The sequence below is a fragment of the Pyxicephalus adspersus genome, chromosome 4, assembly GCF_032062135.1.
Source record: "Pyxicephalus adspersus chromosome 4, UCB_Pads_2.0, whole genome shotgun sequence".
Lineage (NCBI taxonomy): Eukaryota > Metazoa > Chordata > Amphibia > Anura > Pyxicephalidae > Pyxicephalus > Pyxicephalus adspersus.
The window spans coordinates 145,534,430-145,552,744 of NC_092861.1; the positions used below are offsets into that span (position 1 = coordinate 145,534,430).

The window sequence follows — 18,315 nt, forward strand, 5'->3', positions numbered from 1 at the left end:
GGGCTGCCACACATCTACAGCTTGTTCCCTCCCAGCTAAAAAAAATCTTCGGAAAATACTGGATTGAAATAACATTGTTGGCACCTACCCAACACCTTGAACCTGCCAGTTGCTTGAAAGGGAGCGAGTGCTAGGTCTGGACAGAGGAGTGGGGCACTAAATTAAAAAAAAAATGGTTTGTTTTCTATAAAAAATAAATAAAATAATTAAAGGCACAACAGCCCGTAAAGTAGATCTTTACCTATGTAGCTTCCAGCAATGCAACATACATGGGCTTCCTCACTGGTGCCGACATCTTCCTCCACACTTCTTCCAGGTTCGGGGACTTTAGCTGTCCTGATTGGCTGCGGCAATGTGAATAAACTCTTACGCATATGTTAAAAATGTACAGTGTAATTTGCAGCCAGGCTTGGAGTGGGGACCTGGGGCTCATCAGAACATTTGAGTAGGAGGGCCCGTAACAAAGCATTGCTTTCTATGCACATTTATGGTTCAGCAAAGGCCAAGTGGCACACAAAAAAAAAAAAATGGGGGACATGTAAAGGGTGTTTTCCAGTCCTCTGATGGACCTGTTCTGCCATGTACGTAGATCAGTATATGACACACGAGTGTTCTGAATGGGCAGCTTGGAGTACTTTGTTGCAGGAGGGATGCAGTGTGACCCGCTGTGACTCTTTTTTTTTTTTTCAATTTTGCATGCAAAGTTCTACTTTAATCTACCAAATGTGAGATAAACATTACACTATAGACTTTGTCTGTTCTCTACATTTATTGTTCACACGCCTCTGAAGTCTAGACTGTGTCCTTGCTTTGTTTCCCTTTAAGACATAATAGTATTACGTTTTTGCTTTCTTGAATGTTATCAAAAATAAAATTGTCTGCATTAGGCCCTTCTATATTACAATGATAATACGTGCAGGTAGCTGTGATACAACATTCACATTTTGCATTTTTGCTGTTCCATGTTTTCATGGTAATGTTGAAGGTTTGTAGAATCTGCAGGCTGTGTATTGTAAAGTGTGACCAACCTCCTGCTGAACAAATGCTGGAAAAAGTAAAATCTGAATGTATTGTTTATTTGTCCATGCAGGGTTTGGTTCCTTGCTGATTTAAGCCTTGTAAACCCAGCTTTTAATACGTCATATGTCTGCATATAATAATGATCAATCATTTGAATTGTAGTGGTTAATATTATCTATGTATTACTTATTGGACTACAGAACATATCCCCTTAATGTGAGGAGAAGGGGAATATACTCTGTAGCCCAACAGGTAAGGGCCGAGAGTGCAACAGTGAAGTCAGCCTACTATAGAAGGTTAGAATCTTTTGGCTTTCAGACAGATACATTTTTAAAGAGATTAAATAAAGGAAATGTATGTAGTATTTTATTTTTTCCCTAGTTATATCTTTTTCAAGTTTGTCATTGGATGCTCGTTAATGCAGCAATGAGCAGTTGCAACTTTTCCTGTAGAATGATTGTTCATATCTGCATGCTTTTATGTATTGAGCTGCAGCCATGTAAATTGCAGTTTAATTATTTTACTTTCCAGAGCAGGTGTAACTAATAAAGTGGCCAATAAAGCTTGTATCCTTAAAAACTTTAAAATCCATAGACTCCTGTATTTTTTTTTAACCAAGGTTATTTTTGCCCAGTCACTGAACTGCATGCCATAGAGCAGATTGGCCGGCCGCTCCAATAGGGATCCATTAGCCTCTTTGCTGCACGTCTGCTTGAACAGCTGCCAGGTCTTGTGTCCCCGACTGCATTATTGGGTCTTGTTACACAGCCCAATGCTGACCTTGAAACCCTCTCTACATTTAGCTGTTTCTGCTTATCTGATTTTTACTGGTCCTTCAAAGGTTATTACTCTTCCCAGCAGTGAAATCGATGCACAGCAGAATATTAAGCAACAGAAATCCATACTGGAGATGTTTATGAGCTCTGCATCATGAAGATGGCGGCCGAGTTGCACAAAAAAAAAGGAATGTTAGATGGTATTAAAAAAAAAAATGCATGTTGAGCGGAATGTGTAAAAAAAGGGACAGGAGATACTGGAAAAATTGTTGTCCAAAAAAGTTCTTTAATTTCTACAATACTTAACGTTTATCAGTTTAAAAACTGCTATGGAAAAGTACCTACAAGAGACCCGTTGTGCCTACAATGTGACGGCATGGCGGGCCTGATTTAATAAAGCGCCCCAAGACTGGAGATGAATGACTATCATGGGAAAACCCGGGTCATACAGCAAACCTGGAATGTATCTGGTCGGTATATGGTTCAAATTAGTTGGTTTCACCCATGATAGTCCATCATCTTCACCCAGTGCCCTTGCTGCACTGACACGTTCATTAAGGTTGTCAGCATTTATTATTGGACTGCAAATTTCTATCAGTTTATCTCCGCTGTATATTCCATGCCAGTTGAATTTGGGTTTTTTTGTTATTTATTCTGTGAAAAGCCCTTTTTCACATTTAATTTGCTTTAGAACATGTCCATTCTGTGACCCTTTGGTACATCCTTGGACCCCAACATTCCTTGGTGGCATTTGGAGCACTGACCCGTCAAGGGGGCTGCATTGATTTTTACCAGTCTTGTATAACATGTCCACAATCTCAAAGAAGACTTTAATGGTCTGTATTTGGTAGCGCAAAGTGTTGTCTTCGGACTGCTAATAGGGGAGAAAGACAGACCGGTTTTCAAAAGATCGAAGTGTTCATGAAACTGGTATTTCAAGTGATGTGGAATGACGGTGATCTCCAGCTGGGTGTCATTGTGTTCGGCTTCCGGCCCCTTCACGGTGACCACGGCTGTCAACAGCTCTGTCCCAGCACGTATGCAGTACATGATATCGCAATCGGGGCATGTGGCCATGTTCACAAACACAAGCATGGGTGGAGCATGGTCTTTCACTTATGCAATTCAATTACAGGTAATGTGTGGGCCCTAAGGATGTAAAAAAAAAAAAACGCAACAATGACCTTAAAGTAGAGCTTTGCCTGCTTTGTTCCCAACTTCAGTTTCCAATATAATATTTTTACACAGTATCTATATAGCTTCAACATATTACGCAGCGCTTTACAAAGTCCATAATCATGTCACTAGCTGTCCCTTAAAAGTCTTGCATGTCCCTACCATAGTCATAAAGACAAAGGTGGCCGGAGGATCATACTGCAGGAGGAACACTACATTTAGATCACTATCACAGCTTCTTTACAAATAAATGCTTCCACATTTGTGTCCCCTACAAGACCCTTTAGGAATTACTTGTGCAACAGATGAGATTTCTCTCTGTATGACCCATTAAAAAGTTCAGAGAAATAAAAAATAACAGGATGTAAGATTCTTTTCAAAAAACAAGTTGTGTAACTATTAGAAGCTGTTCTAAGGAATATGTTTCCCTCTCTTGTCTAAAGGTGTAAGTTTTTTGCTCCCCCAATAAATTAGTTTCGATACTGTTAAATCACATTGCAGCAATAAAGTAGTAAAAAGTGCTGAATCAACAACTTTCTCTTTATTTTCATCCCTGTAATGCATGTTTTTTTCGGACAGGCGATGGGCATGGTAATAGTAAAGATGCTGTATGAGACTGCACATTAAATAGTGTTGAAGCTTAAAAATAGGCGCGCTTGTGTGCACAGGCAATTTGTATTGGTATAAAAGGGAAAAAGCTTCTGGGTGCCAACAATGCTTTGGAAAATGGTCATTTTTTTTTAAAGATCGACTGCATACCGGTATGGTACTAAACCAAATGCAGGTTCTGTTGGGTAAATGGAAAAGTTTTACAGTTGAGCAGCTCTGCCTTGTGTCATGTGTAGGGTTACCACTTTTTCTAGGGAAGTTTATGAGTTTTTTGCAATTGATAGTTTGGCGACAAACCTGCTTTTTAGCAACCATGCTGGTGCAATATTTGCCAGGTGGCTGCCCTAGTCATACAGATTGTACAAATTTTCCAATGCTTGTTGCTGATCCTCGGCTTTTTCCTAGATCTCCCTTTGAGTATATATTTGTTTCTGTTTTCTTTTCTACTAGTTTTTCAGTATTTAGATCTGTAAACTGATTTAAAGCCAAGCTTGGTGAATTAATGACTCCATATACATTGCCGTATGTGCTTTGTGACAGGTTTTAAGGACCTGGTGATAACTATTTATTGGGCACATAAATCAGACGTGTTCTCTTTGAACACTATTTCGTATTTTAGAGGACAGATATACAGCCACGTTGGTCTAGCCGGGCTTTCGGCTATGGCAGTAATTAGGTTCAGGCTGGTGAAGCAAACGACGCAAAGCCTGGAAGACGTGCAATGTCCCTGGTCAGCTCTTTTCGCAGCATTATGATAGCCTCATCCTCCACTATTTGGTTTGGATAAAGTGGACCTAGTTGCGTTTTCTGGGTAGAAAAATATTGTTCATATTTGGATTAAAGACACTTCAGCAAGTGAAGCGGAGGGGGGGATCCAGCAGAGCAAGAACTGCAGTATAATATGGTGCCTTATAGTACCCAATGTCTGCTACTTATCTTGAATAAATAGCTTTTTTTTTTTAAATCTCTGTAAAGGCGCTTTAAAAATGATTTTTTTATGTACGGATGGAAGAGCTATTAAACAATTTTGGACAAAGATATCCATGGAAACAATGAAAATGCTAAGCAGCTTTCTGCTTTTAAAATGCGCACACTGAAGGTATATCAAATGTGTTTTCAAATTGCTTAGGTATAAATGGACCTTTTTTGTTTTGCCCCCCCCCCCTTTCCTCCCCTAGATTTTAAGTTGAAATCATAACTGTGAAATCTGTACTTTTAAAATATTGAAAAGTGTTCAGATTCACTGATATCTATTTTGTGTTAGCAGTTATGCTCAACCCAAGGTTCCTTCAGAGTTTGCTAGGGGTTCCTTGAACTATGGCTGATTGACTTCCCTTTTGATTATGCCTGCATGGTTCCGGGGCCAATGCCATTTGCTAGAACCAGCTGCATGAAGTTTTTAGTTGCCTTTGAGGGTGGTATTCTAGCCAACACTGTTGGGGACATCCTTTCCACTGGCCACCAATCCCCAAGTTGCTTTAGCAGGGGTTCCCCAACACCTGAAAATTATATTTAAGGGGCAAAAGATTGGGAAAGGTTGGTTCAAGCTTCATGTAGTGCAGCGCTATGCAATGGGGCCATCCTAGCTCACTTTCCCAGTACGAGCCCTGCTGTACAGGGTAATTACAGGTGCTTAAGAATTACACTAACCAAGGTAACACAAAAGTTTACAGATCTGAGAAAAGAACAAAACAGTAATTACCTTTTCAGTGTATTCATGCACCTTCATTGACCAATCACAAGGTTGATGACCAACCTGTAATGCCTAACTCTGGTGCAGAAGAGTGCGGTCACTGACTTAGCCATGGTTGGATGGATAACCTTGGCAGAAAAGCCAGTTCACATGTAAGGATTTTAACTGTATTTATTGGTTTTCGTAGAGTTCGGCTTCAATTCTTACAATCCTCTTACAAATCCTGTAATTGCCACTTGTCATTTTTAAATACATTTGAGATGGGAAGGGCAAAGTGAAAAAGAAATGGATAAGGATGTTACTTCCGACATTCTACTGATAATATTTTCCTAAGTGTTTAATATTTGTAGCTTCCCCTTGGTGAATATCTACCTATTGGCATATTTGGATTTCTTTACCAAACAGCTGAAATTACAAGATGAACCTCTGAGAAGAACAGTGAAGTTCCAACCTCAAAGCTCTGTAGTGAGCAAGTATGGATGCTTACGTATATTATTTTAGGAATCTTTATTTAGAAGAACATTTAAAAGAAATGCAGTCCAATTGCGTCATCTGCTAACTTCAGAAAATTTGATGGCCCTTGGTACATGATGCCCACGCTTCCTCAAAGTTCTTTTGCATGTGCACACATTGCATAGCATTATACATAGCACATAGCATTACATGTGTAACTAACGAGCCACAGAAGTTTTGCAGTATGAAATTATTAGGTTAGCGGTCTATATCCGGTTCATTTGCACTGTACCAAAAGCAGAGCTAGCATGCTGGCATTTGTAGTTTAACGCCAGCTGCCAAACTGCAGGTTACCCCAGGCCCCACTGTGATCTATAGCAGTCTTCTATTGTCTGGGGCTTTTAGAGCATTGTGTAACAGTCCAGCCAATAAGATCTGTACAGAGACTGCCGCCCCCGGGCCCGAAGCTAGCTTCTGTTCAGAGATGACTTTAGCAGGATTCCTGTGGATTGCACTGTGGAGACAGAAGCCTTGTATGAGTTAGCCAGCCTCTTTGGGAACAACTTTATAGCAGCGTAATAAACGGTTTATAACATCCTACTAAATACAGCTTTCCCTTAGCAGAGTTCTTTATAGAGACTGTGCAGCAGTGACTGGCATTTAAATGACTGGTGAACCTAAAGTATACCTTGGTTTGTATAACTTGGATACCTGGTTTAGATTATGGTGGGATAAGCCAAAAAGCCTCACCTCTAAAGCACTTAACTTTGACATCATGGCATTGAAAAAGCTTTTGTTTTTAAGAATAGGCAAACTGTTTTGGCAGTGGTAGTGTAATTTTTTTTAATGTTTATTGTATCCTTGTACGGTTTATTGGGCAGCTCCTTGGATTTAAGGTGCCTGCAAACACATAAGGGACCTTGGATCCAAATTTGATGGAGCACCAAGGCGTGTGTTATCTCTTTACAGACTTTTTACTGATTGTACTGTTTTACAAAGAGGGAATTATCCCAAGCCCCAGCCTCAAATTGAGTTTCTATACACTCACGGTGACCCAATGGGCTGCAGACACAAACGGACTTTAAATTTAGGCTGTATCTGTTCTATAATATGGAAGTTCTGGATTCAGAGTTGGCCACAGGTCCATAGCAAGAAAATTACTCCTTTCACTACCAAAAAGTGGTACCTAAATGCGTTTCTTTTTATTTTTGAATTTGTTTTTCTTGCTTTGCAAAGTGTGGCAGAGCTGCATTGGCACAGGTTTGCTTTAAATCTCCTGACATATTCTTCTGTCTCTTGGGGATTCCATCGTTTAGATCTCTGCACACCTGCTGTACCCATTATTGGGAGTTTCCTCCATTCTTGTGCTGAGTTCCTGGGTTTGTACACCTGCCGTACACATTATAAGGGACTCCCACTGCCCCTATGCTGAGTTCCCAGGTATGTACATCTGCTGCTTCCACACTGGCTTTTATATTTATTTTATGAAGAATGGAGGATCTCTCTGTTGTAGTTTTGTAAGGCCTATAGGAAACAAGCGGCAGACTAAGCCCATCGGGTCCTACCTATAATAAAATTGTCAATTTTCAGGTCGGCCTTTTATGCGGGGGTTGCCTAATCTTTATCCTAAAAAATATTCTGCTGTTCTTTGACACATGCAACCAGTAAGTGATCGCATAGTACCTGCTTTGAAAAACGACCTTTCCTTTTTTTTATGGGTCCCATTGACTCTTTCCATGTGTTTGTGCTCTGTCTTGGCCAGCTCCCAGCAGGCCCTGTAGGGCACAGAGTCAGAATCAGCAGGTTGGCACGCAGCATAACACACTGTAGACATTGCTGAAGCCGTGCCAAGCTCTCCCTGGAAAGCTGTACAGTCCATTAGCTGGGAGCACTGGGACCTGCACCAGCCAAACACAGCGCCGATGTCTCCATGACAGCTAATGCTCCTGCCAGGTCATGTCAAGGAAAAAGCTGTGACACCGGATCCAGGGGACATACTGGTGTCTTAGTAAATCATGCCATTATCATGTACAGCGGATTAGGTCTGCATTTTAAATCACTTGGCAGTCGGTGGTTCTTTAAAGGAACTGCAAAACTTAGTTTGTTTTGCAAAAACTCCACTTTATTATATCTTGCTTTGTTTTTTTAAAACCTCAATAATTTTCTCTGATAATCTGGTAATTGACTACAACTTTCCGGCCTGAAAAAGTGCATCACGGCTCATGCTGTTTCTACATTGTTTATATCTGATATTGAGTTTTGTAATGCTTTTCTTTAGTCAGTGTCAGAAGGGCATATTGCAAGTCTAAGTTACTTGCTGTGCAATACTGGAGGAGGGAAGCAGGGGCAAGGGGATGAGATATATAGATAGATGGTGTGCAGGGCAAAAACCTCAGTGAAAAAGTTGCCTGCAACTTTTTTTTTTTTGTTTTAAACTAGGAACTGATTTTTTTTTTTTTAAACATTTACGTTGACTTTAAAGCAGAAATAAACCCTGTTTATACTTACCTTTCCCTGTTCTGTTGTATGCGCCACCATCATGTTCCTTCTCATCCTTGTTTTAATCTTCAGCCATCTTGATTGGCTAAGCTGGGATTCCATAACTTCCACAAAGGTACAAGCAGTTCATTTAGTCCAAGCAACCACAGGGGAAGCCGGGTGGGGGGAAAAATCTACTCCACCAAGACAGAGGGTACTTTATTAGGGCAGAAGAAAGTTTGCCCAACTCCCTGTAGTGTTCTTTCCTAGATAATAGGGGTCATTCCAAATGGATTCAAATGCACCCAGGATGAAAGAGAATGGCTACTTACTAGGGCAAAATAAAAGTATTCTGGACTCCCTGCATTGTCCTACTCTTCTAGATATTAGGGGTCATCCCAAATAGTTTCAAGTGTGATACCCAGGATAAAAGTAAATGGCTGTCCGAATGACCGTTGGGCAACATGATCCTTGACAGGGCCACACTGCCCAATAGTCGAATGACTGCTGGTGCCCCCATCATCCTCGTGGGGCATACTGTCCTCAAATTGGATGATGGTGGGGCTGCTGGAGTCCTAACAAGGGACAACATGGCTGTTGAGTGATGACAATGGGGCTGCAGGTGTCCCTTGTCATATTTGATAGGCGAACTGGCCACTGAGTCGATGATCACAAAACTGCTGGAGTCCTGCTGTCATCTATGCATTATACACAATGGTCCGCATAACGGCATGCCTGTTGGTGTCCTGCGGTCATACTTGCAAAAGGTACACCAATTGCTAAGTGTTTGTTAGCTAGTGAATAGCCCTGGGTGATGCGCCTGGCAAAAACATGCTGGGGAGAACACTAAACTGTATCCATGACACAGGTTGCCACAGTAGGTGCTTTACAATTCTCGCCGTCATTGTTCTTCCTATCACCAGAAAGTGTCCTGTCATTAAGGAACATAGGCAAATATACTAACCTGCAGCACCAGTTTAATACAGTAAAAAAAAAAAAAAACGCACCATGTTGGTCTAAATGTATCTGGGACATCACACCATCATTGTTACATAGTAAGTTAGGTTGGAAAAAGACATCAGTCCATCAAGTTCAACCACTATGGTAATAAACATATCCCATAAATAAAACCCTATGGACATAGTTGATCTGGAGGAAGGCAAAAAAAAAATAAAAATAAAACCCTGGTACAATTTGCTCCAACGGGGGAAAAAAATTCCTTCCTGATTCCATGAGGCAATCAGATGTTCCCTGAATCAGCAATTATCTTTACGGTTAGCTTTAATCCCCAGTTATATTCTGTGATTCTAGAAAGCATCCAGCTTTTTCCTAAATCAATCTATAGAACTTGCTGAAACTCTTTCCTGAGGAAGCCGATTCCACATTTTCACACCTTTACAGTGAAGAATCCCTTCCTTATCTGGAGATTAAACTTCTTTTCCTCCAGATGCAATCAGTTCCCTCTTGTCCTTTTGTAATGATTTTAAAGTGAATAGTTGGGAAGAGAGTTCTCAATATGAATTTATATATTTATACAGGATGATCATATCCCCCCTTAAAGCGTACCCTAACTCAGAATTTTAGGGTAGACAACCCTAAAATACCTACCTACGTCATGCATCCTGGGAGGCTCTTGCCTGCTCCTTCTGCATATGCCTGAGCATTTCTGGCATGCGCAGAAGGAGCCCTTTCATTAAAATTGACGATCTCACACATGTGCAGTCAGATTGGCAAGTTTTTCCCCCATCTACATCACCCGATCTCGCGGCTGCACAGTGTGAGATTTGGTGACGTAGGAGGAAGAACCAGGATGAAGAGAGGAGAAGATGGTGGCACCTGGCGCTCCCCCTGTGCCGCGCTGAAAATGGATACGGTGGCAACGCGGAACCCAATAAAAGAAACCTTCTGACTGATAGACTGATGTGTTGTAAATGTGATTTTATTGTTTTGGGTTCACTTCTGCTTTAAATGTCTCTTCTCAAGGGAGAATAAATTCAGTTAAGCTAATCTCTCCTCATAGCGGAGTTTCCTCCATTCTACAGTTCCACAATACCATTTGTGTGGTGCCCAAATCTGGACTGCCTATTTCAGATGTGCAAATTGTTGACTGGCAAATTGCAGGCCTCTCTATTTTTCAGTGTTGTTGGTCAAAAGTATCAACACCTTAGATATAAAATCTATATTATATTATCCCGGTTGTGTTGACCTTTTATTTTTGTCACCTTAGGGCAATCCTAAGGTCTCTTTGTAGGTCATTCAATGATTTTGTACATTGTGGTAATAACTTGTCTGAGGCCTACTTGGTGAAGGCTGTATTTGTGCCCGGTTGCCATGACGATGGTTATGCACAATATTTGGCTTTAAGACATGGTTTTCTATAAATCTTGTGCACAGTTAGCCAGGTTTAATTAACTTCATTATTAGAACCTGGCGGTATAAGCTGTCGTGTGTTATATGCTAGGTTACAAAGAGCAAAAGTCCAACAACATAAAAAAACCTAAAGTGAGATGAATCTAAGAGACAAACGGCATGATGCAATTTAATGCCGCCTTTCAGGAATCTGCAAACAAAAAAACAAAATGACAAAGGTTAAAAAAATATTTACCCCATTAGCACTTTCTTACTTTAAAGAGACCCTGTGACCAGAATATTTGTCAATTGCAGCCATTCCATGGGTTTTTTTAACTTATTTTTACTAAGATATTTTATGTATGGTATTTACTTGTAAAAGCCTCCCTTGTATATTATCATTCCATTATTTATTAAACATTAACTTACAGCGCTATATAATATGTTGGTGCTTTTTTAATTACAAACGACAAAATGCTAACCGTGGCGCAGGAGGAGTGTTCTCTGATCTACAAAGCTTACAATCTAAGAGACATACTGGGATGTGACTTTGGGAGCCCCAACTCAGACCGAAAAAATTGATGCTGCATGGTATTCCCCTTCACTCATACATGAGTGAGCAGGAAAGCCCGTTCGTATCTAGGAGTCGTCCGTATGTCGGATGTCCTTAACTTGGGAGGAGCTGGCCCATCGCAGTAAGCAAATGGACACTCTGAGAATAAAAAAAAGAGCTATGATTGGGCTGTGCTTTGTGACCCTCGCTATGGAGCTAAAAAAATAATTAGAGATCCAAAATTTGGACCAAAACAATAGAGGGTTATTATTTACATGGAGACACAAATATCAGACACGCATCTAGTGAATTGTAAGCTCCTCGGGTCAGGGTCCTCGCCTCCTCCTGTGTCAAGGTCTGTATAAGTCTGTCGTTTGCAAACCTTATTTAATGTACAGTGCTGCAGAATATGTTGGCGCTGTATAAATACTGTTAATAATAAGCGTAAATGTATTTTTTTTAATACTAGGCTGGCTTTTATGGCCAAGACGTGGCCTGTGATCAATGATCTCTGCTTTATATAACGGCCCTTTTAATTTTCTATATGCAATTGAAAAAGACTTGGGATTGGTTGCTCTGGCCCCCATTTTGCTATCCAAAGAACAATTTGTTTCCTGTTATTGTAGATGATGATTTTATGTGGTGAAGTCCCTGAATTTTTCTTTTCCCCATTGTAAAGTCTGTAACATGGGAAAGTTGTGTTATTTTGGCTCTAGCTGAGGTCCGGCCAACTGGGAATGAGTATCTCTAAGCTCGGATTGTGACCCTTCAATGTCACGTGACGGGGGTGAATTTTCTGATCGCAGCAGGAAAACCATATGGATATACTTGTGTTCTCTTTGACGAAGCATATTATTGTTGGTTTTAAGTGTTGCTACATATTTGGTACTATTGTTCTTTATTTTAGGAAATGCATTTTTAAAGCAGGCAAAATGTTTTTCTTCCACTGAACATGGCTGTCGGCACACTGGAATAAAGGTTAAAGCAACTCGTTTTTTTTGCAATAAATTTGCCTGATGCTTGTCTTGATAAAGGGCTCCGGTTTACCCCCAGAACATTTGCATGTTGTGACGCGATTTTAATGCATCTTTACTGCAGGTATCTTTTTAACCTTATTGGGGTGTGCAAATGGCATATCTATAGAGACTGATAATGCCTAGGAATCCCGGCACCTGCAACATGGTTTAGATTTATGCACAGGATGCCTTCTTCAACAAGCATGTTGTTTTATTTCCTGTGCTTTGCTTGACTTTATTTTTACCTGCAACGCAATACAGGTATAAGTGGGATGACTAAATGTTCAGATGGGTTTGTGTTTCAACTGCAGTGGACCTTTTTGGGTATTGATGGCTTGGCAGATAAAATTCTGGAAATAATTCTGCTGATGTGCAGATGTCTCCCGATGTTCAATGTCACCCATGGAACTTTGTATACAATAAAGGATTCCATTCTTGATATTGATACCTGGTGTGTGTATGCTTTCCTTCTGTACCATTACGTCTCCATAACGGCATTATCTAAACTGAAGCTAAGCATTAGTGCTTCTTCCCATTTTTATCCTTCAACCCTTATTTTACTCATGGCCAATACAGCCAAAAAAAAATATTCAGCAGTAAAGCCTAAAAGTGTTGCAAATTTTAGTTTCTGAGGGTGCCCAGGCACTTCTATACCTAAAACCTCATAAATGTATAATTAGTAGTCTCAAAAAGTCTGGAGATCTCTACCATGCTACTCGCTGTTCTCCTTGCTGGAGGCTCTGACAAGGGGAAGCAAAGCCCTTCCTATATACAGGATGGCAGCCTCCATACAAACACAGTGCAGGACAAGGTGTGGAAGGGGGAAATCAGCTGCATACTGAGCACATGTAATATTGCCATTATAATAGTCCTAACCGTTGCTTTAAAAGACTTCTTGAATGTTGATGAAAACTTGCTGAGGCTTGGTTGAAGACTCTGTAAAGCGACAGACAACAGATCTGTTTTTATATGTGCAACCTGGAGTCAAAAAAATGCACTTTGCAAGTTGCCTTTTGTAAACCACTTTTTCTGCACCTCTCTTGTATGGATTGATGTCTATATGTACAAGACAGGCCTAGTCTTACTACAACTGTTCGCTGCATTTAAAAAAAAACAACAAAAAACTGTGTGGCGTTCGCGTTCGTGCGCTTTGCGTTGGTGCAACCCATTGTTCCCAGTACACAACATTGCAAGAAAATTTGCAAATGCTGTTCTTTTATAAGTACATCAATCCTCTGTGGTGTATTGCACTGTAGTAATAATGAATGACAACCCACACATATCTTGTGTTGCTGCACTTTGCATTTACATGGTATTTTATATATAAATTTTTTTTCTCTTGTAGTTCAGTTTTCAGTATGTTAGTATTTTTTTGTTTTTTCCCCAATTGTAATGATTACCTCCAGGGACAGCAAGGGCTGGCAGCATCGGACCAAATCCCCAGAGACACTCGTCATTAAATGACATTTTGGCTACTGGTGCGAATATCTAAGGTTACAAATGTTTAACTGCCAGGATAAACTTGAGGGCAACAATTTATGGCTAGTGAGATGACATGCTGTTTTTTTCGTATCTGAATGCTAAAGGCTATGGGATAGAATAATCTTATTACAGTGCAGTTGATATTATTTGACCAAATTTATTGTTTATTTAAAGCCATCATTTTGATTCTTTTTTTTTTATTGTTTGGTGAGGGTTCAAACCTGTGTGCCATTTGTATCTCAAAATTACATAATCTCCATAATGCATATAAAAATGTATATTTCTGAATGCAAGTTTTGGAAGTACCTGAATTTCACTGCAAAGCCCTTTTAGCAGAGATCACATGAATATTGCCTGGGCATTGCTCATGTGACTGCTCATTGGTTTTCAGCATTAGAGCTAGTTGACAAAGGTTGTGGACCCACTTAATAATGCCAGAAGAACTAAAGAAGGTTTGAGGGGGGTAATTTGTATTTGTAATTTCTATTTGTAATTTAATAGAAATTACAGTTTTATGTCACTGAGAGCTTGTGGTTCATCATAGTAAAATGATTGTTCTTGTCTTGCAGCACACGTCTCTGGATGGGTACCCGGAGCCTCTCGTTCCTCCTACAAAGTCAAGCAGCAGACAGAGCCTACCGCGATGTCGTAACTCCATCGCCTCCACTACCGATGAACAGCCGCATATTGGAAATTACCGCCTGCTGAAAACCATCGGCAAAGGCAACTTTGCCAAGGTGAAATTGGCCAGACATGTTCTCACAGGTAGAGAGGTGAGTACAAAAAGCTTGGAATTATGGGACACAAGATACTGTTACCATACCATTCATTTCACCAAAAGTCTTCCCATTGAATTATATTGTGTTTTAAAATACTTTAGGAACATTATTTACCTGTAAAGTGGTTTGTGTATGTATCTGAAATCCTTGACACTCTCTTGCTGGGCTTGGCTCTCTTGGATGTAATGTTAGAAGATGCAGAGCAGTCACTGTATGGTTTTCTTTCTTTCTGGGCATCTACACAATAGGTTATGTTGTAAAAGGGGAGAAGAGCTGGCCCAGCACAGAGTGATAAGGCCCTCTTAGAAAAGGAGAGGGGTATAACGTAAAAGGAGGAAGAGGGCTGAGCTAGTAAATGGACACTCTCTGGAGTAGGTACAGTAGCAAGTTCAAAGGTAAATTGTTAGTCAATATAAATTTATGGAAATTAACTAAAGGAAGCATTTAAAATACTTATATTTTTGTACTTTTACCTGCATTTTTTAAAGGTTGGTGACAGTTTCTTTTAAGATTCAAGCTGCACTGTAATCTGGGGAAGTTTGCAGCTTGTGAATGAGACAGGACATGGCTTTGAGTCAGGACAGGGCACCAAGCCAGCATCCCATTCCAAGGCCATTGTTGTCTGGGTAATACTGTATATTATGGAGGGTGATTGCACTGTCTCATTCAGTGTTTGAATTACAGCCTTTTAACAATTTCCCAGTACATAGCAAAGAGAACCCAGATGAAGCTAATGCAATAAACAGCTGTTCACAAATGGACTTTATTTTGGTTTGACTTGGCCTTGTGTGTTGGTGGATTTATTGTGGCTGCTCTCAATTCACGAGCTCCTCTGCCAGATTAATGGGATCACGCATAGGGCTAAGTGTACAAAAGCTTCTGAAATGATGGTAGATATAGCAGAAAAGATGCAGTTACATACAGGTAAAGGGTATTTTTATCCGAAAGCTGTCTTTTTCCTCAACTTTTTTTTTTTTTTTTTTTTTTTAAGTTTAGGTTAAAAAAGGAAAGATTTTACCTGCCAGTTGTTTTTGTTCTTTGCACCTCTGGTGGTCAGATCCAGGATTTTTGTTGTAATTAGGAACTGCAAAGTGTTGTGGTTGTCACTGGAAGAGAGAAAGAAGTAAAATGATCTATTAGAAAAGTCTATTCATGTGACAGACCAAATTGGGTCACTGTCAATTGGGCCTATCCAGTGTAAAAGGGTCAAACAGATGGCCTTAAATTCCAATGAACCAATTAATGGGGAGCAGGGCTTCCTCCAGTGTCCATCAACATTGTTCCAATGACGAGTCCAACCAAAATATAGGTGCTCTTGTTCTCCAAGATAGATGGATGTCTAGGATGTGTGATGACTGGTTCCTTTACTGAAGATTCTCTTTCTTGAACGTCACCCTTGCGGAAAAATGATGTATAAATGGCACTGCTCTGAAGTTAATTACCATAAGGTTTAGAACTTGCGCAGAAGAAAAAAAGGAGGATTACTGATATATCTGCAGCATGCTGACAGATTCCAAAGCTTGAACTGTAAAAGAAACATCCTTGTTATTTACATTCAGAACTGTCCACAAGCTTTCCAGGTGAGGTGGATGCAGTCAAGACAGTTTCTTGATGTTCAGAAGCAACCTTAAGGAGCTTGTAGGAACAAATCTTTGAGGAGCCAAAGATATACCCTGAGTAGTTTAAATAAACTAATGGTTGTCCGGGTCTACACAAAATCTTGTTTGATCCAAGAAGATGGGAACGTGTATAGGAGCATATACTTTATATTTATTGGACAATGCTGGAAAATTACTGACAGGGTACCTGCTACTCGGGAGAATTGATTCCATCCCAACCTTAAACTTTTATAGAGGTATTGAAGGCTTACAGTTCACATACTACAATACCAAATGATCCAATGCCACTTCAGTAGGATGCAAATCCAGGATCCCACCTAGGGATTTCACAGCAAATTAAAAATCCATCATGAATGAATACAATGGAGGGGGTTGCAGATAGGACTCCAATGCTGCTGTAGAGTAGAGATGGGGAGAGGTTATGATCAGCAAAAGCCCCAAAAAACATTGGCCACTGTAAAAAATGTGATTTCAGAAGGAAACAGATACTTCAAAAATACAGTTTGCTCTTTTATGTTGTGAGAGCTCGGTTGGGTGATATTTAGCCATGGCAAGGTGCAGGTTGTCTCTTGATAAACAGAAAAAATATTTCTATAAAGTCAATGTCCAATAAAATTTGCAGCTGTAAAAGTATTTGGGATCAGATGCTGGGAGAAACTTTTGGGCCTAACGATCCTCTGTGCTGCATAACGTTATTTTTACACCTTTATGTCTTACTGTACTCTTTAACTTTAGCACTTCTTTTACATCCAATGTAAAGCGGAATTAAACCCTCACTTGTTTAATCACACTCACTTGTTTTATTTCTGTAGTTGTTCCTTTCTGCAAGAATGCCCTGTCTGATCCAAACTTCCACTTTAGTGGACATTTTACCTTGCTTGTTCTACCCTTGAAATCCACTACAGGCCATGCAATACCTGTAAAAGCTTCACCATGATGATGATTTTTTGTATATCATAATATATATGTGTGTGTATAATGGCCTTTTTTTATTTCTTTAACAGGTAGCAGTGAAAATAATTGATAAGACTCAGCTGAATCCTACTAGTCTACAAAAGGTAATGGGGGGTACATTGGTTTAATTTCATTTAAGTGTTATTGGAAAGCTTGTCTGCATCTGAATGTTTAACTCTGCGCTTCAGTGACGTGTTATATAGCTGTTATGTTGTTCTTTTTGAAAGCTACATTTGGATTGGTTCATGGGAGAAAATGAAGTGCAACAGATATTGTTTTTGGAATTGTATAGATGCCTATGATGCACAAAAACTGTTCATTGCAATGTGGGGTATAGGGAAAATTCAGCAAAAGTTACTTTAATAACTCCCAGCAATTTTTTACTGCTTTAGTTTCACTTTAAGGATTCTCTTTTTATTTTTGCCTGTAGAATAAATAGTATAAAATAGTAATAGAAAAGCTAACAGCGTGTCACTGTAAATACACAGAAAATTGAAAACACACATTTTAAACTATTTGGAGATGGAATAGTAATTGCTTACAGTTGTAGTGTATTACCAATAGTGATTTATTATGACCACGCATTCCATACTACTAAACTGATAAAATGAAATAAAAATGGCCAATTAGAGATCTTTGACTTTATCAATTTAGAGAGCTATTGATATGAAAATTTGCTGTTCCTGGTTGACTTGGCAGAGACCAAATCAAGGATGGCTTCTGATCAGTTGAACAAATCTCTGGATGTTATGGATCATGCACAGTAGGGGAGAAAGTGACACTAGTTCATAAAGAATAACTGCAGTTTGCCCTCCCTTCAAGGAATTATACAAAGCAGATGTCGATTGCCACTGGCCCCTGCCACCCTGTTGGCAGGATTGAGTCTTCCTCTTTGGCAGTAGTCCTGCCTAATGATGAATTCCATTAACTCCTCCAGCACTGTCAGAACTTCTGTTACTCCTGGAAAATGGAGCAGTATACATATAAAAGCAACTCTTTATGTACTAGTAACTATTGTTATTCTATTTGATTTATTATGTTTTCTGTACTCATTAAGGAACTGCCAAGTCAAATTCCAAGTAAGTGTACACTTACTTGGCCAATAAAATTCAATCCTATTTCTGAATGGCATTCTTTGTCTAGATATATTTTCCTGCTAGTCGTAGACTATGCTATATTGTAGGGTTGGACAGGAGAGAATCCCTTAATGAAGAGAAATGCCTTGGAGACATTTGGCAAAAGTGGAATTTCTCTATGGAGTTGCATGTATAGATTTTGCACCAAAAGAATTGTTCTTGAGGACCAAACAATATAACAACACCAAGCTTACAATTTTAGCATATTCATGGGCCCTTTAC

The 18,315-nt window shown here is 39.7% G+C and overlaps 1 protein-coding gene across 3 annotated transcripts in view; it reads left to right on the forward strand.

Annotated features, from left to right (window-relative positions):
- Nucleotides 1-18,315, forward strand: part of MARK1 (microtubule affinity regulating kinase 1) — an 84,845-nt gene that overhangs the window by 17,160 nt on the left and 49,370 nt on the right. For all 3 annotated transcript variants that reach the window (XM_072409885.1, XM_072409884.1, XM_072409883.1), the window contains exons 2-3: nt 14,175-14,378; nt 17,008-17,061. In XM_072409885.1, coding sequence (XP_072265986.1) covers nt 14,175-14,378; nt 17,008-17,061 — 258 coding nt within the window. The remainder of the gene's footprint in view (nt 1-14,174; nt 14,379-17,007; nt 17,062-18,315) is intronic.